Raw genomic sequence first — 26,559 nt, forward strand, 5'->3', positions numbered from 1 at the left:
AGAAAAAGCCTCGTAAGATCTGAATAACAAACTGTCTCTCTCGGCTGCTCTTCTCTTCTCTTCTGCTTTGTTTGTGTCCTGATTTACGATCTCGCTGGCTCAAGAGGGTAAATCTCAATGAGAAGGGAGGAAAAGAATAAGAGCAAAGGAGGGAGGGAAGGACGGGAAGTAGAAAGTGAGAGGCGAAAATGATAGAAAGATAGACAGAGGCACGTGGTAGAGAGTATGTGAAATCTGAAAGGAGAGACAGACCACCCTCCTGTATATTTTAGAGGCTGTAGGCCAATATCTCAATAATTCATGAAGCGCAGAGATGGATTTTTTTTTTTTTTTACAGTGGCTGTTGGACCCCAAAGGCTGAGGGTCTCCCAACTTTCTTATCTCCTCAGGGTCAGAGAGCAGACTTAAAGACAGCTGTGGACCACAACCACTTGTCCAACACACTCCACCTTCCTCACTGCACCTCCTGTTTAATTCATCGACTCCGCTCTTTCCCCAATGTGTCCTTCTCCTCTTTCTCTGAGGTATTCATGATGGATGGATGATGGATAAGTGGATGTGGAGAAGGAAGGGTCACTGGAGTCAGAGGTGGCCCCACCAGAGGAGGCCAAATCAGGAGGTTAAATATTAGAGTTTGGATTTGGAGAGAGGAGGAAGAGGTGGTGGAAAAGGGAAAAAAAGAAAAAGTGAGGCTGTGCTGAGATAGCGAGAGCGAAAAAAGAGATGAAGACAGTAAGTCAAAGTCAGTATGCCTCATCCTCTTTGCCATATGTCAGCGCGTCCCCTCGATCTCCTGCACGCGTGGATCATCTGATTCATTATTTACATGACTTAAGGTGTCTGGAGTCAGCCGCACGGAAACATTACAAAACTGTAACATGTTGATTCCTCTCTGCTCTATCTCATCTCCACAGGAGCCGGGGGGGGGGGCGAGAATCACCGCTGCACACATTTACATGGATCAACAGAGAGAGTGTGTGTGTGTGTGTGTGTGTGTGTGAAGGGGGGTTGGATAAAGAGCAGTGCGTGTTGATATGCAGTAGCAAAGAGATTAGCATAAGGATTTATGGGTAATCGGATTGACAGCTGACCAGTAAATATGGACCGATGATAGTCTATAATTCACTAATTCGATCTTTTAAGACGTCTATTATCATGTTTTCCTCGTTTTTTTTTAATCAATGAAAAAGATTATTGCTTTACAGTTGTTGCTTTGTTTGACTTTATATCAGTGGTACCACTAAAGCACTATCCGATGATCTTTGAGTTCATTTCAACTGATTTGTGAAAGTTACAGTTACAGTTAGTTAACACAATAAAAGTGAATGTGTTACATTTTTTAATACAATTTACAGTTTTTATTAACCGTTACCTTTAGCTATAACTTTTCCACTCACTTGCTAACTAGCGTTCATGCATTCTTACATGCATAACACAACTGACACAGGTCGGTGTGTACTGGGCCGCTGTAGCTGGTAGCAACTGATTATTGTGTCAATAAAATGACTAAAGATTTGCAACATGCCGATTTGTAATCCTACTTCATTGCTTTGTTTGCTCATTAACACGAATATGAGCATATTTATTTATTTATTTGTTTCTTTTTTAATTAGATACTCCACAATCTTTCCATGTATCCACCTGGTAACTGCTTTACACAATGACACAGAGTGAAATCAGAATGGATCTTTGTTGCCAAAGTAAGATTTCATCATTAGCTTTCAGGACTCTGTGAATATTGCCGTAGCTACCACTGAGAACACAGGTCAGAGGTTGGTGTATTATCTTTTATATCATATAAATTATTTTTAATTTTTAGTCAATAAAATGTGAAAAATAGTTTTAAAAAATCAGGAAAATGTATATGGGGGAACATTTGGACTCCTCAGCATATTTAATATCCAGAATACAATATGTCAAATTTATACAGATGATGTTGCAAAACTTAAAGCGCATCTCATCTCAAAACATCCATTTTCAGTTGCTCGATACACGAATCTTGTTTTGATTATTGCCTCCTCCACCTTGTTTGTATTTGAGACTCTCGCTGGTTTCAAGCTGTTTTACTGTGCAGACTCCACAGCTACAAATATTACCAGTGCAAATTGCTGCAGCGGCCGGATTAAATGAAATAAAACCATTTTGCTCTCACGTAATTACCCCCAAATCCAGGAATGGCTGTGGAAGTGAATTTGTGTAAATAACTGCTTGGCCTCTTGAAGCCTCATGGCATAAATTTGTAACAGCGAAAACGAACGAATAAACACATGCAGCCGGTCGCCGTAGTAATTTAATGATCTCACACTTTCATCATATCATAACGGGCATTATTTGTCACTTTGGAGCAATTAAACACAAAATCACCCTCTGCCTATAAAAAACAAAACAAGGAAAGCAATTATAAACACAACTTTTAAGTAATCCCTGTAGCATCTAAATATTATTACTGTGGTGATAAAGATTGTCTAAGCGATTAGCTAACAGCAAGGAAGCCTCCGAGGGACAATTCTGTTATATTTTCTAATAATTTTCCTACATTAGCAACAAATGAGGTAAAGAGTTGTTTTCCTTGTCAAATCTAACGTGGATAACTTTGGAATTGTGTGGTTTCATCTTCCTCAGTAGCTCCAGTTTATTCATCTTTTCAGCCTTTTCTTGCACGTTGTGGTGTACATGTTTGTGCCTCGTTTCTTTATCCCGCCCCTCCTCTATCTGCTCTCTGTTTCTCTGTTTTGTTCCGATGCCGATGTGCTGTAAAAATGACTGTGGGTGATTGTCATAACTCAGCCCTCTCTCCTCTCCCTCTCCCTCCAACCTTTCCTGCCATACAGATCATCTCCAGAAGAAAAGCACTGTGTCTGGCTCCTAATATGCTTCATGAGGTGTGTAATTCACTGTGCTCCGGAGGGGAGCCATTTGTCTCGGGGGTTAACTAAGTGACACAACAGCACTTCCCCATGCCTGTTACCACCGTGGGACATGTTGAACTAATCTAGGCAGGTAGAGGAATGGAAGACCCTGCACCTCGGCAATTAAGCATTAAGATTTGTTCAGGAAATCGATCCTAATGAAGTCGGAGGCGAGTTCAAATTAAGTGTAAATATTTGTAAGCAAATATAACGTTACAGCGGGGGAAAAAAAGAGTGACAAATAGGCAACCAGACTAAAAGTGAAGTCCGGCGCTCTAAGAGAACCAAATGTCTTATCCGGCTTTGTGTATTTTCTTTTCCTCCCCTTGTGTTTCATTTCTCGTATTCTTTCTTTTCTCTGCAATGCTTTCTTTCGCGCTTTCCGCCATGCATCACTGACACTTCAACCAAGAGCCTGACTGGCTTGTTTTCATGGTGACCTGTCTCCCAGCCTGCAGTATATGCTTAAGACACACACACACACACACTAATTTAGGGAGATTTATGAGGGGGGCCTTGCACCAGGAGCCATGCAGGCTGACCCCAGGGGTGTAGGGGGGCACTGGGTGGGGGAGGGGGCCTGGCTCCACAGGGGGGGACATTAATAATCCAGAACCAGGTCTGTCTCTGGGCCTGGCCGTGGGCCTCGGACACCAGGCTGTAACAGGCTGCGGTGGCCCAGTTTACTGAAAGAGAGAAACATCCAGTTCTACATGGCACAGTAATATCAGACAGATAGATACCTCGACTAAAAAAGGCAAAACATGAAAGAAAAACACACAGAAACACGGAGAATCACACAAAGAGAAACCATTACACACAAATACACACCACACACACACACTTCACTCCATTCCTTTTGGAGTGCTACTCCTCAGAGTAGCTGCGAGCACCTCTATATTGCCCTCATGTCTATCTTAAGTGTCATGATTTATTCAAATAGAACATCTCACTGCGCTGAAAAATTCATTTCCAGCTCGCTCGGTGCATCGTCCCATCCTCCGCCTCGTCTGGATCTACTCGATGTGTGTGCATGTCATGTCAGCTGTATTTGCCCCGTTGTTAAATATTTCTCAGAACAAATGGACCCCGGAGGAGGGAGACAGTGGGTCAGGGGAGGATCCGCACTGTGCCTTAGCCGCTCTGGGAGAGGCCCCACTTGGGAGGGATCGCTCCTCGCTTCCCCTTGCAGCCGGAGCTCCAGTCCCAGCTTGGGGACAGAAGTCCCAGAGACACTTAACCAATTGTGTTTCATCCATTTCATCCAAAAAGGATCATTCAAAATTCAACTGAGAAATCGTGCAGGGAGCTTTGAAAGACAGGCGATGAGATCTCTCCAGTGTGGCAACGGCGTATGAGAAAGTAGTGCTGGGTTCAACAACTTGTAGCCTGACAACATCGCTACCTGTGGCCTGGCTTTATACCAGAGCACGAGGGGAAGGGGGATGCAACCAAATAAACATCTGTGCATGTGTGTGTGTATTCATGTGTGCGTGTATCAAAGCCATGATGAATAAGAGGCTGTCTGGGTGATGGACAAGCTTGGCAGGCAGTGCTGATTGAAACACTTCCTCTGTCGGGGCCTGGCCCATTAATCTGATGGAGACAGAGACAAAGAGAGTGAGAGGGAGAGAGAGGGAGAGGGAAAAGCTCCAGGCTTCCAGACCACGGGAGTAATGAAGGGTCCTGGTCCCTCTCACCTCAGCGCTGTCCTGCCATGCTGGGACGCTCTGCTACCCTGTCCAGCTCAAACCCTGCCCTCGTGGGACTGACCAGTGAATAATGGCCCTGTCATCAGCTTGGGTAGACGCTGCCGCACAGCCGAAGGGTGTGTGTGACCGCGGATGTGTGTGACCGCGTGCTTATGCCCGCCTGCGTGCCTCCCCGCACAGTCATTTACCCTAACTGTTCTCCTCTCTACCTTAGTTGGAGACTGATGTATTCATATTGAATAGTGTTGATTTAAGCACATGTTAAACTTAATGCATAATGCATCGACTATATATAGCTTGATAAAGAGCATTGTGTCAACCCGGGACCAGCCCCATACATTGTGGGGATGAATGTGCCGCTTGCAAAAGTTCTTTCTTTTTGTTCCATTTAAGCACCGTATTAAATCATAACTATGACTGTGACTGTACACAGGCTCAAGGTTATGTTTCTAAATGCAGCAGGATCAGAAATCAGAAACTTAATTAGTGTGCCGCGTTTGTTCTCGGGTGAAAAGTTGTTCCCTCCAATGGGTCTTGAGGGAGGAATATGGAAGCAGAGAGTGGGAGAGACGGAGAAAATGTGAGACAAGAGAGAGTGTGTGTGACGGGGGGGAAAGAAAGAGGGAGATTGATACTGAACAGAGACGTATGGCGTCCTACAGTGTATGTGTGTGTGTGTGGAGGTGCACATGTGTGTTTTGGCCTTAGCATCCCTCTGTGTTTATCAAACATATTACAGCTCCTTCTAGATTCCTCACCTGCACACCCCCAGCCTGCTACATATGGCCCACCAATCACAAAATAAGGAATCATGCATACATTAGCATAGCTAATGGCCTACCCTCTCCATTTAATATGCAAATTTCCTGAAACATTACTGAATGCCGTCTGTTCTAAATGAATAAATTTGAATCGCAATTAGAATAATCCTTTATAATTAATGAAAACTGTCAATTTTGGTTCATAAGTAATTTGATTAAAGTGGTGATGGGACACTTATGAAGTTCATCGGGCTGTGAGGAGTGTGAACACACACTGGCATGCATGCAAACACACACACACACAAGCTGCATGACAACCAACAGCAGGGCCAGGGTTGCATTATTGATGAAGATGATTAATAAACTTATGAAAGTGGTTGTCACACATGCCAGACCTTTTTTTTTTTAAATTTTATTTATTTTAAATTTTATTTTTATTTTTTACCCAACACAACTTCTTTCCACTCCTTTACGGCCGCGGAGAAACAACAGATCAATCACGCCTTTCTGCCACCTGACAAGAGAGGGAAAAGTGAGGGAGTGATTGAAAAGGTTTCCCGGCCTCGTGGTGCTGTGTCAGTGGCCTGTCTGTCCGGTGGGAGACACTGATGGACTGTTGAGGCGGAGAGAGCACCGTGCGCACACACACACACACACACATACACACACACACACACACACACACACGCCAAGTCATTACAGGGGGTTGAAACATTTTCCCTGTTGTTTCTCACAGTGGGGCGGCCAGTGATGCTGTTTGCTGGCTTTTATCAGGATATAATAACATGTTACCAGGAGCATATAGTTGAAGAAGAGGGCGGCCACTCTGTAATTGTTCATCAACATCCCCTTCTTCACCATTAACTCGCTCATGCTGTGCTATGTTGCCACTGAAGCGTATAATGGTGTCACTTAAATTAGGGTCACTCAACTGTGGGAAATTGTTGCAATGTGCGCTGCATGTGTATCTCTTCCCCGAGCGCTGTACGGTATGTATATGGACGTGAGCGCGCTGGTGTTTGCGCAGCAACTCAAACATGAGGAGTGTGTGGACGTGAGTGTGTTTGCATGGCTTCAACCCAATAATAATGGTCCAGATAGTGTAGAGCCTCGCAGACTAATTAGCCATATCACTGAGAAAATAGCAGCCTGCTAATTAATGGGTATTATGGCATTTCAGAAGTCACTGCTCTAATTGGGAGGGAACTGAGCTTCGCATTTCCATACTGCAGTAATACCGGCTTTATCCGCCTGTCTATCTGTCTGTCTGTCTACCTACTTGGCATGCTTGCTTTTAAACACAATCCTCCACATGCACGCAGGGAAAATAATTATCCTGCACATGCTCGCATTTTTAAACACACACGTACACACGGTAATGCACGCGGTGTTTACGCACATACGCTGCCAAGTTTTTTCCACATGAATAAAACTACTTTAACCACCAAGGGGATAAGAATCCTACATTTTTTTGTAACCTCTGACCTGTAATCTTATATATTTATTCTGATTAAATATCTTTATATTGCTTTTAGAGAAAAGAGGCCTAATGCAAGTGAATTGGTGAGTAATATAACACATGAATAATTCTCTGTATCATTTTGTATGTGTCCCCAGACCAGCTCTCTCTGATACACATGCATATCCCCTATAGATTCCTCTTAACCGTATCAGACGGTGGGACAATCAAAATAGATTTGCATTCAAATGCCACATGCTCGGTATCAAATATCAAATCAAGCCCGAGTCACTGAGACAGACAGACAGTCATCTCCTCCCCTGCTCCCTCCACCTTCCCTCCTGAACCTCCTCCTCCTTTCTCCTCTCAGGGTCCCAGGGACTCCCCATTCTCCCCCGGACAAGCTCTATCGGGGAGTGACAGGCTGTGGCCAGAGCTTGATTGACAGCCTGTTGATGCTTCTCTTTCCACAGCACACACACACAGCCCTCTTCTTCTTCTACACACACACACACAGTCCCCGTTTGCCTCCACCACTACCTCCCCCAGCTCGTGCATTGGTCTGGGTGTTAGTGATAGCCTCTGGGCTAGTGCCCTGCAGGCTGCACAGAACTATACATACAAATCAGAGTGTGTCAGCCTTGTGAATGGGACCATTTTGACTTTGTCCTTGTAAAGTCAGGCCCCCCCTTGAAGCGGACTGGATCTGTATCCTGCCTCTTTTTTTTTTTTTTGACTTTCCCTTTCATTCTCATGTGCACACAAACACAGTAGATGCACGATGAAACCTGCACAAAAGGACAAGTAGTAGGAATAAACACACGTGTACAGAAATGCACAGGGAAAAAAAATGGCAGATTTAAATGTGGTGCTAATGGGCGCCACCTCACAGGGGAAGGGTATAAATACATCAACAACAACACACACACACACACACGCACACATCATATAACGGCCAAGACCCGGGGCCTAATCTCACACACTCAGCTAGTACACCTGGTTAATGTTAAGAGGGCAGTTATAGTCAATTACATTCCCATATAACGCATAAACCTCCACCCCGCCTGTGCTGGGAGAGTAATTGAAAACAGACGCAGAACGCACCAGGGTCCAGACAAAAAGTCAACTTCCCACCCCTGACTTTCCCATTCACTACATGTCTTCCCGTTCCATATTATGGAGTCCTCAGGGCAAATGTGAGGCGGAGGAAGCGGTGGATTGCCATTTGGATATAAGGCAACCAAAGAGCAGGAGGATATGGAGTCATATGAGGTAGTGGAGACGAAGACAAAAGGAGTGGGAAGGGAGAGATGGTGAGGTCTTTGTCTCCCAGGTGAGGTCCAGGGGATGAGCAGTTAGGGTCGGGGTGAGAGGGTGGTGGACTGGTGGTGTCGGTGGTGGTGGTGGTGGTGTTTCATGGGGGTGGGGGGACGTTAAGGGGGACAGCGGTTGTAAGTAGGAGTTTGAGACTGACAGGTGACATTACCCTGCGTCATGGCTGGAGGGACAGAGGGACAGAGGGCGCGATGGTTATCCAAGCAGAGAAATGTCAACGTCCAGACACTGCTGTGACACACACACACACACACACACACACACACAAACAAGGGGCTGCACAGACACACAAGTACACAAAGATCCAGGACAAAGGAGTCTGGATTCTTTGAGAGTGAAAAAAGGCGGGCTACAGTGGGCAGAGATGAAGAGATTACATCCTCTCCATTTAAAAAAGGAGGAGATGAGAATAAAGAGACAAAGCAGGAGGAAAGGCTGAGAGTCACTGACTATACTATTACCAGTCAACAACCTTGCATTTATTCATATCGTCTGCTTCCCAAACGTGAGCCTCCATCCTTTTCACGAAGTTAGTTCTTTATTCACATTTGTCCCTTCTCAATCTGCTCGCTGCCGTTTTCATTAAAGCTTAACCTAATTTTGGCAAAGCTTATAAAATGTCCATATTGCTGCTCATTCGACCCCATTGATTTAGCGTTTGGTTAAATATTCACGACTGTGGATGCAATTAACATGCTGTTAATGAATAATTGATCGCATCTTAAGCGGCCATAAAACTCATGCATATTAATTATTGAAACAGGAAATATGGAGAAAAAAAAAACAACCTTCCTTGTTTTGCCTCAATCAACATTCTTTCATTTTGTTTCTTTAGCCTTTTCAGAGTGTTGGTGAGGGACAAGTTCAGCTCATCAATGTGTGTTTGTGTGTGTGTGTGTGTATGGGAAGGAGACAGGAGGCAAGAGTGCTATGCAAATTCCTCCCGTAAACACTGCTTTAACAGCTCTTGGGTGCATTTAAGCTGCCTTTGAGTACATCCATTTAGCTCGTACTTACATTTCCACATACGTATTTGTGCGTCCTACAGCTCAGCGTGATGCGGAGCACGGTGCAGGCGAGTGTTGTGTTGACAGCCTCGATGTGACAGAGGTAGTAGCTGCCTGTTTTGAAAGGCAAGTGTTTACCAGGAGCGTACACACACACACACACACACACGAAAAAAAAAGGAAAGAAAAAAAAAAACAAATCTAGTGAACATGGGAGGCTTGTCAGCGCAAGACTGAAGATCAGTCAGCCAACAATGAGGTTTCCTCTCCCACTGTGTCTCTACTAGTGTATGGTTATAGGCCGATGTCACCCCTGGCACCTCCCCGGGCCCTGGTGAGAGCAGAACAATAGTGTGGAGAGGGAAAGAAGGAGGTGGGAGAGGAGGGGAGAGAGTCAGCCCTGAATATGCTTCGCATTAATGCTGCGATGCACCTGTGGTCAGGTGAATATTCAACTCTTTCCCCATGTGAGAGAGCAAAACTGTGTGTTTGTGCACAGTTGCACAGGTTAAATTCATAAATTCATTATCCGCACATCCTGCACCCCCTAAACCACTCTAAAATGTCCTGACATGAAAAATACATCCCAGAAGCAGCCACACACTCCAGGAAAACACCAATTTACATCGTTGCTTGTTATTTATTTAGCACTCAAAAAGCTCTGCGAGATGTGTGTGTGTTATGTGTGTGTTACCCCCCCCCCCCCCCCCCCCCCCCTCTGTCTCCCTCTCTGGCACCTAACTAACTACTCTGCGTTGTCGGTGCCTCGAAGCTAAAAGTGACAAGCCGTCAATTGTGTTCCAATATTAACCCCCCTCTCAATGCCTGCGTGCCCGTCTTCTTCTCTGTGATGTTGGCTTGATCAAAGAAGCAGCACTTTGGCAAAAAATAACCAGAGAGTGAGATGGAGGACACCATGCTGTTTACAGACTGATGAACGACGGCCAGTCTCTCAGCAAAACACTGTCCCCCTTTTTCCTTTTCTTTGTCTCTCCTTCTCTGTCTTTCTCATTATCTCCATCTCTCTCTCTCTCTCGGAGAGGTGTTGGCTGAGCATGATTCAATATCTTCTATATTCTATATACAGCCGGGCGGTAAGTAGTAGTTCATAGAGTGTACGGTATATACAATTTTATGGAGAGGGAGAGGCTCATGCTTTTTTATATGGTGAGGAAGACAGTGCTCGCCAACATTTGTTTTTTTTTTGCTCCCTCCCATTTCTTTCTTACAATTCTGAATGGAGATTGAAAGAGGGCCGGGCGGGGGGGATTAAAGAGAGACGCAGACCACCAGAGAAACAGAATATGTTATAAAGATGCCCGGTGTCTGTGTTTCATCTCATCTTAGCAGGTTCACCTAGCGGTAAGATTCCTCAAACGCACCTTCAGTCATCAGCAAGTGTGGGTGGGGGCTGAAGGGAAAGGGATGGAGAGAGAGAAAGAAAGAAAGTAAGCACACATACACACAAACATGAAGAGAGAGAGAGAGAGAGAGGGAGAGATGGGATGTGGATCTCTCTGTGGCTAATTCTCTGGGTGTGGGAAAGCAGAGCACCTAACACAGGTTGGCCTGGTTTCAGTAATGAGTTTGATTCTTCTCTCTGCCTCCTCAGTCTCACTTGGGACGAAGACTGCATAATAACATCCTCCACACACACACACACACACACACAGACGCAAACAGGTCTATGGGGAGCTAATTATTCTCACCTGTGTTAATTATTGCTGTAAGCCAATCAGCGGACTCTGTGCTAATTAGGCAGTGTTAGGTCTGATTAGTGTTTTGCAGCAGGCCCACTCAAACTGTTATCTACCATACTAGTCCCCTCAGGCGAGAGAGGAGAGAGGAGAACAGGTGGAGGCTTGCCCTGTGCGTGTGTGTGTGTGTGTAAGTGTGTGTGCGCTCATGCTTCATAATAAATAACTGAAGGACAGCTTAAATTCACAATAAAACAAAAAAGTCCAATCGGTTTCTTTTCCAATCAAACTTCCATATAACAAAACAACGTGTGCCATCAATTCAACCAGTCTCTGCCCTCCGAGTTAATTGGCCCTGGTTTGGGGTCATTTCTTTTATCTGGACAAACAGCCCCTGTGCCCTTTTAGTTAATGAGGGCTGATCCAGGATCAGTTCTGTCACTAATGGCTCCTTTTTGCCAGGATAACCCCTCGGATTGATCCACGCATCACACATGCAACCCCCATCCTGACCCAGGAGCGCTGGCTTCTGTGTGCGTTTGGCAAGGAAGACAGATATGCTCAAAGAAGAAAAGGAAGAAGCAGAGAAGAAGGGAGTGGTAAGCATATAAATGGAAGGTCTGTAGATGATCTCCCAGCTGAGAGGAGGGAAAATAAAAAAAAGGGGAGAAAAGAGGAGAAAGGATGAGAAGAGGAGGGAGAGAGAGAGAGGGGGGAGAAGCTGGAGGAAACCTTCCTCTTATGACACGATTGATTTTCTTTCAGAGGCTTGAGCCTGTCACTACTGAACGCTTGGTCCCCCACTCCTCACAAACACACACACACACACACTCAATCACACACACATGCACAAACTCTGTGCCCTGACCTCCACGTGTGCCTGCTGGTCCATACTGGGTCTAATGACACTGGGGCCTCCCACAGATCAATACCAAACTGTCACTCAGCTGGCAAGCACACACGCACACACACACACAGACACACACACACACCTACACACAAAAGCAGTCGGACAGTTGCACACACACACATACACACACATGCGAGGTAGGCTATGCGTTTGCACATTTGTGTATGCTGGAAGCAATGTTTTCTACAACCTCAGCAGATGCCCTCCTCCACCACCACCACCTCCGCCCACACCACCCCCAACACACACGCACACACACACACACACACACGTACACAAATACTGGACCCAAGCCATATTCTCTCTCCTCAGCCGTTTTCTCACCCTCCTGCTCTCCTCACACTGAGAGTCTGGGTCCTGATGTAATATTGATGAGCGGGGATGGAAGCCCTATAAAAAGTGATAGGTCCTTGTGATGGTAAATTATATATTGTCATCGATTTAACATCAATTCGCACATACACATGCATGCAAATGCACACACCCACACCCACACCCACACAAACAAGTATCAAAATAGACACACAACTGCTTGCTTTGCCCAGGAGAGAAAGAGAGTCCTTTTTTTTTCTCCCCTCCTCTTGACTAACTTATTCCACGTCATTCACTGCCATCTCTTCCTGTTTCTTTTCTTTCTTTCCACCCCCCCTCTCCTCTTCTCTCTTTCTCTTCCCTCTCTTTCACTCTCTCCTCCTCCTCCTCCTCCTCCTCAACAATCTCAAGCACCCATCCGCCTCTCTCCATACACATCTCAAGTGCCACTTAGAAAACCAGACTGGGGCGAGAGCCAAACTCTGCTCTCAGTGGTTCACTGTTTGTGTGACTGTCTGTGTGTGACTTTTGGAGTCAAGATCACAGAAGAAGAAGAAGAAGAAGAAAACAAACATTTAAAAAAAAAAAACCCAACAAGTCACCCCAGCCGTGCATTTTCTTTTAATTCTGGACACGCCGAATAATTTATGTCCAACTGAAAATCTGTTGACTGTGAAAAGCTCTGGCTAAAAACATTTGTTTGTCTCTGTTAAATCACTAATTATAGCCTGGCACAACACAGGGCAGATGCAGGCTAATTCACCATTAGGCCGTTTGGTGTTTATTAAACTTTTATAATGTGATCACTCTGATAACGGCACAATTGTTTCCCTGGGCGTGTGTGATTATACTGTTGTACCCCTCTGTCCCCTTGTAATGGCTCCCGCCGCGTGTGTGTGTGTGTGTGTGTGTCCATATATGTGTGTGTGTGTGTCTTGGAGCTTGCGGAGCAGTGTTTTCCATTTCTCATTAGAGTGGCACAGACTCCTGCTGCAGGGTCAATGGAGGGGGGAGAGGGTGTGTGAATATGTGTGTGTGTGTGTATCTGTTTGAAGGGGAGTGGGGTGGTAATGAGCGCAGGAACATAATACTACGGCGTCCATTAATGCTCTGAGGCAGTGACATTAGGCATACTTAACTAATAGAGCCAGTCTCTGCAATTACCCACTGTTATCTCTGCAGCTTTAGAGGGGAACCGGCTTTAATAAATGTTTGTAGTGATGTGATAAATGCCAGGTTTGCTCATTTGTAATCTACACTGCGGGACAAGGCGAAGCGGGTGGATCTAATTGTTTTCCTCCAGATTGGAGAATGTGGTTGAGTTCACAGAGAGGAAGAGAGAGAGAGAAAATGTCTTTTCTGTTCTCAACATTTTCCTTCAGGTACATCTCTCTCTCCCTCACCGTTGTCTATCTATCTTTCTCTCCAAGTCTCCCTCTCAGCTCTCAGTGGGGGTACTGTTACAACTGTCCTCCTGTCAAACAGAGAAAAGCAGTCCGTACCTGACGCCTCGCCGTCACGTTTCCGCCTCCTCTTTCTCCCTCTCCTCTCATCTCTCTTTCATCCCGGGCCCACATCAGAGGCGGCGGCCGTGATTGTGTGTGTAAACATCTTGTCATGCTAACACGGGCGTCATGACAGAAGAGAGATGCGCTTCATTAACGCCACGCTTGTAAGTTTGTCTTTGAACGTGTGTGTGTGTGTGTGTGTGGGCTATATGTTGGTTCATACACACTATTTCAAGTGTGTAATAGTGTTGTTTGTTGAATCTTCTAGGGTCAGTGGCAGAAACCTGGGATCTTGTTTTTTTTATTGTACAAACGTGAACCAATTTAAGGACAACCTTAGAATCTGGCAAAAACAAAGTTAGTCTCTTTTCTATGTCAGCTTCAGTCCAAACTCCTCTCTGAATATCTACCACAGTCAATTAACAAGCAAGTAATCACTCGCTACAGAAAAAAAAAAACACCAACAATTTCACCTCCTTGTACACCCCTCTTTCTTTTGGCAGTAAATCTTCTCTGTTTGTGTGAAGACAATAGCCAGAGGAAGAGAGAGAGGGAGTGGTGTAGCGAGAGAGAAAGAGGGTACAGGAGGGAGGCAGAGGGAGAAAGCGGCGCTGTTAATTGTTTTCCAGAAAAAGGTTGTGAGGGTCTGCACGTTTGAACTGAATGTCACCTCATGTAAATCACAGCCTCTTTCGTTGGAGAAGCCAATAACTGGAATAATTAGCGTGACTCTCTCCCGCGCCGCACGCAGAGAGATCGAGGAAAGAAACAACGCTGCCGAGGAAAGAGCGTTCAAACACAGTGGGGGAAGATTCCAAGTGTGATTAACCAAAAAAAAAAAAAAAAAAAACCCTCAGAGTTAAATCTGGAGTTTTGAGTGGGAGGACCAAAGAAAAAAGACACATAGGGGCAGATAGAGAGATGAAGACGAGAGACACATGGATGGAGAAAATTAGAGAGACACACACGGGAGGAGACGCAGGAAAAAAGGAAACGAGTGAACGTTCCCTCCCAGCGAGGTCAAGCCACTCAGTAAACAAACAAACAACGTTAGCAGCGCGCACACACACACACACACACACACACACACACACACACACACACACACACACAAAGGGGGTGAGGCGGTGTAAAACAACAAAGTGTCTCAGTCGATTGCCTACGCCTTACTTTGTCTCCCCTCATCAGTTACATAAACACAAACAAAGGCCTTTAAATTCAGCTCGGCGTTTTGAAGTGGAACAGTGACATGTGCTCGGGTCTCATTTGTTGATGATTAATGCAAAGTAAAAAAGAATATATTAAAAAATGTAAGAATATATCATCCCTTTGATCGAACAACGCTGTTGACCATAATTGTCTGCGTGTTGACGTCGCCGCTTTACGTTTAATTACGGCACAGACACTCCCTTGAAGATTTCCTTTGGTCTTTTAACATTACAGCTCAAATTAGTCGAGCTCAGTGTCATAAAACTCATGTGTAACAGTACTTCTGAAAAGGTTGAACCCTGAAATAATGATATGGCTACTAAACAGCATATATAAGAGTATTAGAAAAAGAGGAAAATCTCCCATAAAATAACCAGAACATATTAAAAAGATCATTTCTATGCTGCAGGGTCCCACCACCACTATCACACACGATATCTCTCCCTCCCTGTCTCCCCCATGCCGTGCGGGTTTTCCTTCCATTGTGGCGTGTGAAACTGAGAGCGCCGCTCACAGCGCCTGGCCAGCGATCCATTCTTCCTGGACAGATTGATGGAAAACAATCAACAGACTATACATCTTGCTCGGGCACAGCGGGTCACTAGCACTCATCCTGGACACCTGGACCTACATCCTGGGCTACAAGCGTTGAGGTAAAGCGCCAAAAGAGGGGATGGGACGGAAATTGGCTGATGGGAAATGAGACGCCAGGTTGGGGGGTATATGGAGCTGGCATGAGGCGTACAGTCTGTGTTCTCGCTTAGCAGAAAATAATCAGTAAACAATGAATCATCAGCGAGGGGCTGAGATCAGGGCGGCTGGAAGCTATACCGCACGAGGGAGGAGAGGAGGCCTGAATATCCTTCACTGAGAGGAGCTGGTGTGTCTATTCAATTACGAGCAGCAACACAGGCAGCCATGTAACACATTGGCTGTGAGAGAGCACTTAGTGGGCCATGCGCTAGACTGTCCACACACATCAGAGCATTGAGAAAACAAAGCATTGCTCCTGCCGCACACACATAACCGTGCACGTCCGAACGTATAGCATCACACTAAAAAGGCACACGCTCGCGCTCTTCACGCCTCATTTGAAAAGCAAATTGAGCGCATCTTCTGGGGCGAGTCACGGACTGAATCCTGGAAAACGTTACTCTTTCCTCACTTGCAGTACCACACACACACACACACACTCACACGCCATACATGAGACCTTTCATATGGTAAATATATCTTCATCTATTTAAATCCCCTACTATCTCTATCTCTCCGTCCTGCAATTTCCAACACCAAAAATGTCTTAAATAGCTCCCAGAGAAGTAGGACGCTACTCATTTGGGTCAGATCTGGCCGGTCAAACCCCTTCATTCTGGGACAGAACAAACACTGACACAAAGGCAGAGGGAACGGCCAAGGAGAGCGGCCAGGTCAGGCAGGGAATGTCAAGCAGTAATGACAAAGCAGTTTGCAGAGAAAATAGAGCTACAACAGCGCTATTTACAGTAGCCCTCGCCAAAAAACTACTCATGTCATGAAGCCCAGAACTTTTCACTGTTATGACATTTGTAAATTACAGTTTATATGCCCTAATAAACTGTTTGGTACCTATATTCAGCTGGGAAGCATTAGCTTAACTACCTATAAAGCGGGATAGCAGCTCTGTTTAGTTTATTGGGGAAAGAATTAAAACACAACAATGCAATACACGCACACAAACCGGAGCATTAAAAATACTTATTTCCAGTGTGCTCCCTCATTGTTTCCTCACCACAAAACGAAAACAGCTTGCCTTAATTTGATATTTCATAAGATGGAAACAGACCCATGTTTACTCTGAGAATGATGTGTTAATTTTTCGTGAGGTGTTCCAAAATGAAAGCGAGCCAGTTGTTGGGAGGTGTGTGTGGGGGGGGGTGAGAGCATGCTGAAGGTCTGGATGAGAGAGAAAGAGGCAGCGCTGTTTTGGAGGCTCCTCGACCTCCAAACTCCCTGCTGTCAATCAGCGCAGCCGTCCGTCCCCTGGGGCTGCGCTTTCCTCCAACCCTGAGGAGGGGGGGGGGGACCACCGCGGGGAAAAAAGAACACAACCAAACAGATGCAGAGAGCTGCAGGTCAACGTGTGTGTGTACGTATGTGTACGTGTGTGCTATATTTCTGCACGCCTGTGGATTCTTGAAAAAACTGCGCATGCGTGCATCTGCATATGTATTTGTGTGCTGTGTATGAGTTTATCTGAGGGTGAGGGCTACATCTGTGTCTATGTGTGTGTGTGTGTGTGTTCCTATTTGTGTGTGTGTGTATGTGCGCAAGACAGATTTGTGAGGCAGCCAGCACCTGAGGGAGGGAAGTTCTGCCTGCATATCGATGAGCCAGCAACTCTGCCTCTTTTGCCCCTGAGCCCTGCACAAACACCACAACCAGCTCAGGGCCAGTCCTTTTCAAAGCCGGCTGCCCCTCTTAAGTTAAGACTGCACAAAAGAAACAACACATCAACAAGAGGAAAAGAAAAAAAAAATCTTCTAAAGAAAAAAAGGTGCCGTGCCGAAAATGTCTTTCCTCCCCAAAAAAAGAGAAACACCAAAACATAGATACTGTCAGCCTGTGGGTCTCACGAGTCTGTTTCTTCTCTTTGTCTTGGAGGGAAATGTGAAGCGAGTGATAGGTGGTCAGAGGCACAATGGGAAACTGACTGTGAGGAAAAGTGGAATAGAGGAGAAACTGAAAGACTATCCTACATAAAACAAAACAGACCCAGGAGGAGGTGGGGGAAAAAAAATATTAATGAAGACCTCAACATTGGAGACGTCAGAAGTATGTGAGATAGCCGTACTGTAAGTGTGTGTTTCCACCTCCTCTCTAACACAGTCATGGATATGAAAGTGAAACTAAGCTGAGGGGACGCAAGGCGCTGCCAGTAAACCACATTAGCATCAAATGCAAATGAGAAGGGGGCTAATGGCTGGACAGGTGCAGACTGGGCCTCTAAATGACACACACACATATTCGCAGGCGCACGCACACACACACACACACACACACAAATGAGATGGATGAATTAAACATGGGTGGGCTCGGCTTGGGGGGCTGGCAGGGCTGACATAAAGTCAATGACATACATTATTCACTAGTGCACGTTAGCCCAGCCAAGGCAACACATGACCTCTCACCCCAGGAAGTGCATCCAAACATAACAACCAAAACAATGAGGGGGTTCCCCCGCCACGGGGGGAGACAAACGCAAAAGGCGGGAGGGGGGGGGGCAAACAAGCTGTACGGCCAAATGCATCAGCTTGGAAAGTGCAGTCGTCAAAACGCTGCTCGCCTCAAAGTTTAACCGGTGTAAAACCAAACCAGGTGCAGACAAGGTCCACAAGTGCTAACTACCCACCATGAAGCTGAGAGTCGGTCCGTTCCACTGGCTCGCAGAACAGGAAACTGTCGGCCATGACATCACCCTCCCCGGGAGGAGCACTTCCTGCCCGACATTCTTCACTCAAGACACACACACACTTGCCAGGAAATGGCCTCTATCAACACACACACACACACACTCCTGGGGAAATAACCAACACTGATGCGGATAAACAAGCACAGACACTCATGCAAGGAAATGGGCCACATCAACGGCAGGCAGGCTGCAGGAGTGTGTGTGAATGCAAACACACACACACATACACACACACACACACACTCCAAAAAAGCTATAAACCTGAAATAACATCGTCTGTGCATGTAAACTTGACACCTCCCTCACCCCACACACCCTCCCCTTGTACCGTGAGCGGAAAGAGGAATCATGGGATATGCAGGGTTATCCACTGGATCCTTATCTCTAGTCACAGAGTTTGTCTCCCCCCCCCCGCCACCAGAGAGAGAGGCTCTCCCTGCCTGGGGGACACCCTGCGGCAGGCCTAGGGGAGCTGGACGGGCAGGAAAGGACCACGGGACACAGGTGGTAAGAGGCAAGAGAGGACACTTAGGGCCGGAGGGACAGTCATACCCCCAAAGCGAGTAGAACTGAGAGATTAGTCCACAATTATATGGACGCAGTCAATAAATTAAGTGTACTATGGGGAGAGAAATGAAAGAAAAGCTATGCATAGAGATAGCAATAGGTGTACGTGGGAGAGAAGGAAATGTGTTTGTGATTTGAGGCCCATCCTGGCACATGATACACTAACTAGCGGTGGCTGCATATGATTAACCTCATGCTAACCAGGAGTGATGGAGAGAGAGGTGGAAGTGAAGGTGATGGTGGATGGGGGGAGGTTAAGGGCTCCCCTCATATTATCCTGCCTCTGTAAGAGGCTAAAGTGGACCACACAAGTTTCCCTGGGGAAGACACAGAGAGGCACACAGGAGCTTCTCACCTTTCAGCTGCTTCCCCTGCCCAGTGTCAAGCACCGACACAACACGTCATGCCAAGGTCTCTCTGAATACCCGAACCCCACCACCCGAGAGGTTAAATACATAAAATATGGCATGGGTTGTCTTCGTCTTCAGCGCTGACTGATGCAGATCAGATGGAATTTGAAACCTACCCGAGTCAGTCAGAGATGATAACGCTGCTTGTAAAACTTGAATGGGAATGACGGGCATGAAAAGAAGACTTGAGTAAAAAGAGCAAAAAGAAATGTGCAAGTGCTTTTTTGCAATCATAGCCTACAAACAAACACGCTTCATAATTAAAATCTGTATCACATCGCTCCTTGTAGATGCTTTACAGCCCAAACAAATTCTCTTTTCAACAAGAGGCGAGATAAAGAGAGAGGGAGGGGGGGGTGAGCGAGATTCTCCCGGTGAGCGAGTACAGTACCCAGAGCGCTGCCGATCCACACTGTACCAGATTTGTTCTCCTAACAATCAAATAAGTTTCTCATTAGCTGACTTTATTTTTCCTCATTCCTGCGGTTTTGCTGCAGTGGCCTGTTTCTCCCATCTTAACGAGAGAGAGCTAATTAGGCAATCAGACCCATTACTCTTCCAGAAGAGTTAGAGCTAGCCCAGCTAATTAGGGCTGTAAAATCTAATCATCTCTGCGAAACAGCAGAGGGCTAACGAGCCCTTATTTAACGAACTAAATAACTTCAAGGGTGGAGAGGGGCTGCTGATGGTATTTCTTTATGAATTTGAAGAAGGGGAACTCATGGTAATTGAGTCAGTTTCACCCTCACAGTTGTTTGTTTGTTTGTTTATGAATCCCTGATTATTACAACTGCCAAGAATATATTGGTACTAAATGAGCAAACGTATAAACCCTCCTCTCGTTATTCCCCTTCAGTCCCCCCCCTCCCTCCTTTTTAAAACAAGCCAACCTCCCCCTCCAATCGTTCTCCTCTCACCTGACCTATTTTCCTGTCCAGAAAGAGTGCTCGCTGGAGAGGAAAACAGAGATATTGCTGTTGTTTTTCCCTCCCCCTGTTCTAATTTGTTGTTCGTTAATGCTGCCCTCACACCTGAGCCATTGGGTGTCGGGGGAATACCGTCAGCGAGCGACCACAACACATGCTCAGTGTGGGAAAGCTGTTCGCAGCAGAGCTCAGCCTGTTTCGACCAAGGTGGCTCTGCCTCAAACTGCGGCAAAACTGAAGGGAAAAGTTTAACCGTAGCGAGCCATGATGGCGCCCTGTTTAAATAAAAAAGATACATAGAAAACAGAGCGACAGGGTGCACAGATGAGAAATTCAACAAGTATGCACACGTGAAAACAAACCGAAGAAAAAAGAAATCAGAAATATGGCACAGAGTGATGGGCAGGCGTGTTGTCTGAGGCCACGTGGTTGGGTGCAGCTGTCTCAGGGAGCGCTGAGGTGAGGCCTTCTGCTTCAATGGAGCGGAACGAGGGTGGCGCACACAGACACAAACTCACACACATGCACACACACACACACACACACACAAACACACAGGTAAAGAGTAGCTTTTGACAGAGCAGCAGCGAGAACAGGACAGCTGTGTTCACCAGATAGCACAGGTCACTGACTCATTAACACACACGCAAATACGCTCAAATTCAAATCAGACGTAGAACCTAAATAATCCACAATGCACTTCTTTTTTAACCTCATCGTCACGCGGCGGCCTGGACGGGTCATAGGTCGCCAAGTACAGTGACACTTTGTGTGAAATCACCTCGGCGTGTAAGTTTTTACTCTCGCAGCGTTCTGCACGCTCCAACAATTGCTCAAGTATAAACAAGTAATTTCCCTCACACTGTAGGTCCACATGTGTGCCACACACACACACACACACAAACAGAGCGCAGGCCGAACTGTAAATCTACAGGGCTTTTCTTTTTTCCCCCCCAACTGACTGTAAATCACGCGTGCTGCTGCATCGGTCAGAGGTAGTTTATGACGGCAGGAGAAAGGTGTACACTCAAAGAGAAAAGTGTGTGTGTGTGTGTGTGTGTGTGTGTGCGTGCGGAAGTGTGTCTGCGAGTGTCAAAAAAGGCAGACAAGCTTCAGTGGCACTACTCAGCCCACGAGGAATGATTTATACACAGAAACACACACGTGCAGACACACACACACACACGCTTACACACACCAGGCTGTAGCTGTAACCCTAACTGCTCATCAGCTAAGTCGTCAGCCCAACCACACAAACACTGTTTGACCACACTTGAAGCAGAGCTCAACTGCTCTGTGATTGCTCCTCCGCTTCACACACATACCGCTGGAATATTATTTACTGCTGTTTCACACATTTTGCTTACACAGTCGATTATGGTCGCTGAGATTTAAACAACCTGTGGCCTGCTTTTATTGGGCCTGCAGGTTTTATTTTCTCAGCCAAATCACATGTCGATAATAGCTGTCATCAGCTTACTTTTAAATTGTGTTCTGCTTTTTTTTTAATATATATATACATATATATATCTACAGCATGTGTATGCGACATTTGCTGCATGTGTTTTTTCTGCACACCGTTCCAGCTCGCACAACCCACACACAAGGTATTTGTGTCTGCGGTGACAGCGCGGCGTCACGTGGGCCGAGGTTAAAGGGCGAGGTTTGCTTACCTGTCGATGATGACAGGGTCTGATGGGGTCTCGTTCCTGTTGCCACAACTCTTCTTATCGCAGCATCGACTGCAGAGAGGTGAGAGAGAGAAGAGGAGGTTGGTGGTGGTGGTGATGGTGATGGAGCGAGGGGGGTCAAAGAGACAAAGGGGAGTTAGTCAGACATGTGAACAACAGAGAAAGCAAGATAAGGCGCAGCGCAGAGAGGGAGAGGAAGTCAGATGAGCATTACAGGAAGGAGAAAAGAGGAGTAAAAGGGCGTGAGACTTTGGCGGAGTTTAAGGAACAGCGAGAATTGGATTTGTGTCGGGCTTCTCGTGGTAAGACTGGGGCTCTGCTGCTGCAGTGGGTGAGCTCAGCGGGGCGATTTTTAGGAAAAAAAAGTTTGGAGGAGACGAGCAGGAGCAGTGAGCTTGAATGGGACTGGATACAAACTTGTATTAGCCTCCAGGGCTCAGGTTAGCTCCATTTCTGTCAGACATCACACAACCAGACATCTTATGTTCTCTATTTTTCCTCAGTGCTCGTCCCCTCCCTCTATCCCGCCTCTCTCTCTCTCTCTCTCTCTCTCTCTCTCTCTCTCTCTCAGAAGTGGGTCACAGAGTGGTCCCACTGGACCTGGGGAGTAGTGCATGCTGGGTAGAAGGGGGTTGCATACTGATGTGACGAGTCCTTTCTGAATCATTTGACTGCACTACAATGTAACAGTGTGTTGTGTGTGTGTGTGTGCCGTCGCCCCCCCCCTACCCAGCCCCCCCCCCCCAAAAAAGTATCATCACGTCTACCTTTTCTTCTCTGTCTAGTCTGTGCATACTGTATGCATGTCTGTGTGTGTACCTGTGCGCATCCACTGTACATGTGTGTGTGTGTCTGGGAGGAGATGGAGAAACACAAAAGAGAGAGGGAGAGTGAAAGATAGCGAGAGAGAGAGAAAAGGGGGGGAGAGAAATTGACCCTCCCCCCTACTTTCTTGAGTCCCTCAGGACAGGAGGCTTGGAGAGCCAGATCAGATTTCTGATCTCGAGCGTTTCCTGCAGCATATGAAAACAAGTGGTCTAAATTGCCGTGTGTGATAACCAGGAAGTGGCTACACTTTGCCACTAGCCATTTTTCTACACGTTACTCTTACGTGTATTTCTAAACGGCTGGTTTGTGAGGGACAATCACATCCCGTGTGATGTTTTTATTGATTGTAAAAAAATGCACGCGACAGCCTGTGAGATCTGTGCTTGCTTTAGTATATTTGACTGTATATATGTGTGTGTGTGTGTGTGTGAATGTGTGTGTGTGTGTGTGTGTGTGTGTGTGTGTGAACGTGTGTATATTATGTGTAATTCGAGTCTGTCCCCCCTCTGCACATAGCTCACTGTCAGGACACAGCAAACTGCATGTATTACACAGACTAAGGAGGATGGGTTTGAGTAATGAGCTTTTCCTTGTCCTAATTAGCTGAACATGAGAGGGATGCACACACACACACACACACACACACACACACATATATACACAGACACATACACCCCTATCAACAGAAATAGGCCAGGGCCCATCTCCCCAACCCACTTTGAGGAAAATGATAAGATTTCTATTGTAATTTAGCAGCGCACCTCATGTCTTTGCCTCCTCTTTAGATCAACCTTCAGCGTGAGAAAAGCATTAATCTTGATCCAGACTTTAAACCCCAGGATGGACCAACAAATCACAATTGTTCCTGGGTGTGTTTGCGTCTTACCTGCACATGATCTCGTGGGTCAACAGGACCCGACACATCTCTGGGTTTTTATCCTGGCCCTCATAGACAATTGCCTGAAAGATGGGAGAGGAAAAAAAAAAATCACAGAAGAGTGAAATAACAGTGATTTATTTTTTTATTTTTTTTTATTTTACTTTTCAAATGTGCATGCTGAAGGGAGCGAGCCGCAGGGGCAAATAAAAAACAGAAAAGTGTGTGTGTCTTTCATCTGGGAGTAGTGTTGTCTATCTGGCAAATGTGTGTATCGTGGGAATCCAGTCCTCATGAACAGGAACGCTCTGTTCTGACAGAGACAGTAAAAGAGAAAGCATTTATGTGTGTGTGTGTGTGTGTGTGTGTGCGTACTCCTGCGCGTACATATGTGTTTGTGCGTGCACGTATGTTTATATGCTGTGTACAGTGAGCAGTTGGACTGCCAGACTGGAGTATAGTGCACCATCTGGTCCATACAGCACAGCGTCCAAAAATCTAGTCTGGTTACCCCTCCAACCCCACTCAACATGCTCTCCAGGGCTGTGATCACCCTGCACACACATACACACACATACACACACACACACACTGATAAACATGCAAACACACACGCACACACACAGACACAGACACACACAAACAACATCCCCTCCTACTCCTTTCATTCTAAGGCAAACTCTCTTCAAGCCTAATGGCACTAGAGGCAGAATTGGCAAAACAAAAGACCTGATATCAAAACAGCGTTGAAGCGGCTTATTTTCTTCCTTATCTAATTCATCCAAACGCAGAATTCCCTCAGTGTGCACCACATGTGCTGCTCTGTATTTCTTTGTGTGATTGAATTGGCCATAACACACTCAGGGATAGTTTGTTCTGTTTCACATTGAGGAAATGAGGGTCAAGGTCCTCAAAAAGTGAGCTGGCATGCATCACTGTCTCTCTCAAACACTAACACACAACAGCTTCTGCACCTCACCGGGATACTCACACACACACACACACTGTATGCACACAATCACACAGCCTCACACGCACACACACACACACACACACACACACACATATATATATATATGTGCTGCCTGACGCTTATAAAAACACACACCATCCCCACTTACAGGCTGCTGTGTAGAGGGAGAGTATGAGGACACATGTCCTCTACTTTTCTGGGCCTCTGTAAATGTATTCCACAGGTAAGACAGGTCGTTTATCAAGCCGGCTGTGCTGTGCTGAAGTTGAGGGTCTCAGACACAGGCATGCAGCGGGGGCGAGGGGGAGGTGGGGATTGGAAGAGGAGGTGGAGGTGGAGGAGGTGGGGTGGGGGGCAACTTTTTAGACCAACACAATCACCCCGAAACTGATGCACAGTTTAGTTCTTTGAACTCGTAAGTTTAAACGCAAAAAAAATAAAATAATAATCTCACCTGTTTAGTCATGGAGTCGATGAGTCGAACGTACAAGTCCTGCTCTGTCCTGATCCCTGCAGAGAGACACACAGAGTTCAAATGTAACAGGCAGGATTCATATCACATCTGAGGCAGAGCTTTCCCCCACTTCGGGGGATATTTCAGATCTCAAGTTTTTATTCATTCTGGCTTCCCCTGTGAGGCTCTTCATGGAAACGGAATGAGTCCAAACTGTTACTAATGACTCTCAGTGTTTGTTGCATGCTGCCACTTCACTTGGAACTTGAAAATGTGATTTACTTTCTTTACCCCTGTTGATTTTATCTCTTTAAAAAAAAAAAACCAAACACTTATTAAGAACCTAATGGTGGAAATAAACACAGCAGGTTTTTCAGCAGGAGTTCTAATCAATAAAATGAAATGATTCAGTCCAGACGCCAAGACTGAAAAAAATACAATAAAATAATAATAATAATAAACATTAAAAAGGAGGATGGCAAACATTTTTATTGTGTCTGCTTGGGTCGTTTATTGCTGCTAAACTGGACCAGACCAGACAGGACAGATTTATTGCAGGAGGCAGCAAGCACAACACAATAATAGTAATAATAATAATTATTATTATTATTATAAAAATAACAATAACAATACATAATAATAATACAATTTTAAATATGTACTATTTATTTGATCATTCTGATGAACAAAAATAAACACATGAAACAAAAACTCTCGATATGATTTCCTCAAACATTTCTGTTTCCTGACTTTCCTCACTTTGGTTTCACGTATCATTCACTCCATGCTTTTGTTATTGCTTCATAAAAATTATGGAAAACTAAACTCACCGTTACTGTAGAGGAGCTGAAGTCTATAATGGATCCCATTGTTGGTCTTTTCCCCCGTCGTTTCCTATGAAAATTAAACCAAACAGACCCGGTCAGAGCAAGAAGAGAAACCAGACCCTCCTGGGATGTTTTTTTTCCTGCGTGTCCAAAACTTGATATATATATTTTATATTATTAAATATTTTACGTCTCTGTTACTGTGTAAATGTGTCTCTGTAAATGTAAATATTGTTTCTGTGCTCCAAAAGAAAGAAAAGAGAAAGAGTTTGTAACTTTTCTTTTCGGTATCTGACACAAAATATTCAGCAAACACAAATTCTTTATAACCTGATATTTAAAAAAAAAAAACTTTCTTCACAAATATCATATCATATTTCAAACTTTATTAACCGAAATTAGAAATGGGAAATGTTGCTAGAAAATTTCACTAATTAAGAAAACACAATTTGATAATCTATTATTTCTATATGCAATAAATCACGGCTTAATATTAAAGCATGTTATTAATATTGACCAACAGCAGAAGGATTTAATAAATAATGAACAAGCCGGTGGTAAATCCTGATGAATAAAACAAACATTTAAAGCGAAACACTCACTCTTAACGCCACATGCAAACAGATCAATATTACATCAATCGACGTATCAAACACACAATATTGATGTTTGTTTAAGAAGAAAATATAATATCTCGTCTGACAACACCTGCAGGAATTCTGTACAGGCGACACGCTGT

At 45.3% G+C, this 26,559-nt stretch overlaps 1 protein-coding gene across 5 annotated transcripts in view; it reads right to left on the reverse strand.

Moving 5' to 3' along the window:
* The window catches only part of ebf1a (EBF transcription factor 1a), a 58,288-nt gene that overhangs the window by 24,922 nt on the left and 6,807 nt on the right, over positions 1-26,559 (reverse strand). For all 5 annotated transcript variants that reach the window (XM_027281878.1, XM_027281867.1, XM_027281865.1 and 2 more), the window contains exons 3-6: positions 25,824-25,887; positions 24,994-25,049; positions 23,576-23,649; positions 21,844-21,912 (exon numbers count right to left, since the gene is read on the reverse strand). In XM_027281878.1, coding sequence (XP_027137679.1) covers positions 21,844-21,912; positions 23,576-23,649; positions 24,994-25,005 — 155 coding nt within the window. In that variant the 5' untranslated portion in view covers positions 25,006-25,049; positions 25,824-25,887. The remainder of the gene's footprint in view (positions 1-21,843; positions 21,913-23,575; positions 23,650-24,993; positions 25,050-25,823; positions 25,888-26,559) is intronic.

The sequence above is a fragment of the Larimichthys crocea genome, chromosome I (assembly GCF_000972845.2).
Source record: "Larimichthys crocea isolate SSNF chromosome I, L_crocea_2.0, whole genome shotgun sequence".
In the NCBI taxonomy this organism is placed as follows: Eukaryota; Metazoa; Chordata; class Actinopteri; family Sciaenidae; genus Larimichthys; species Larimichthys crocea.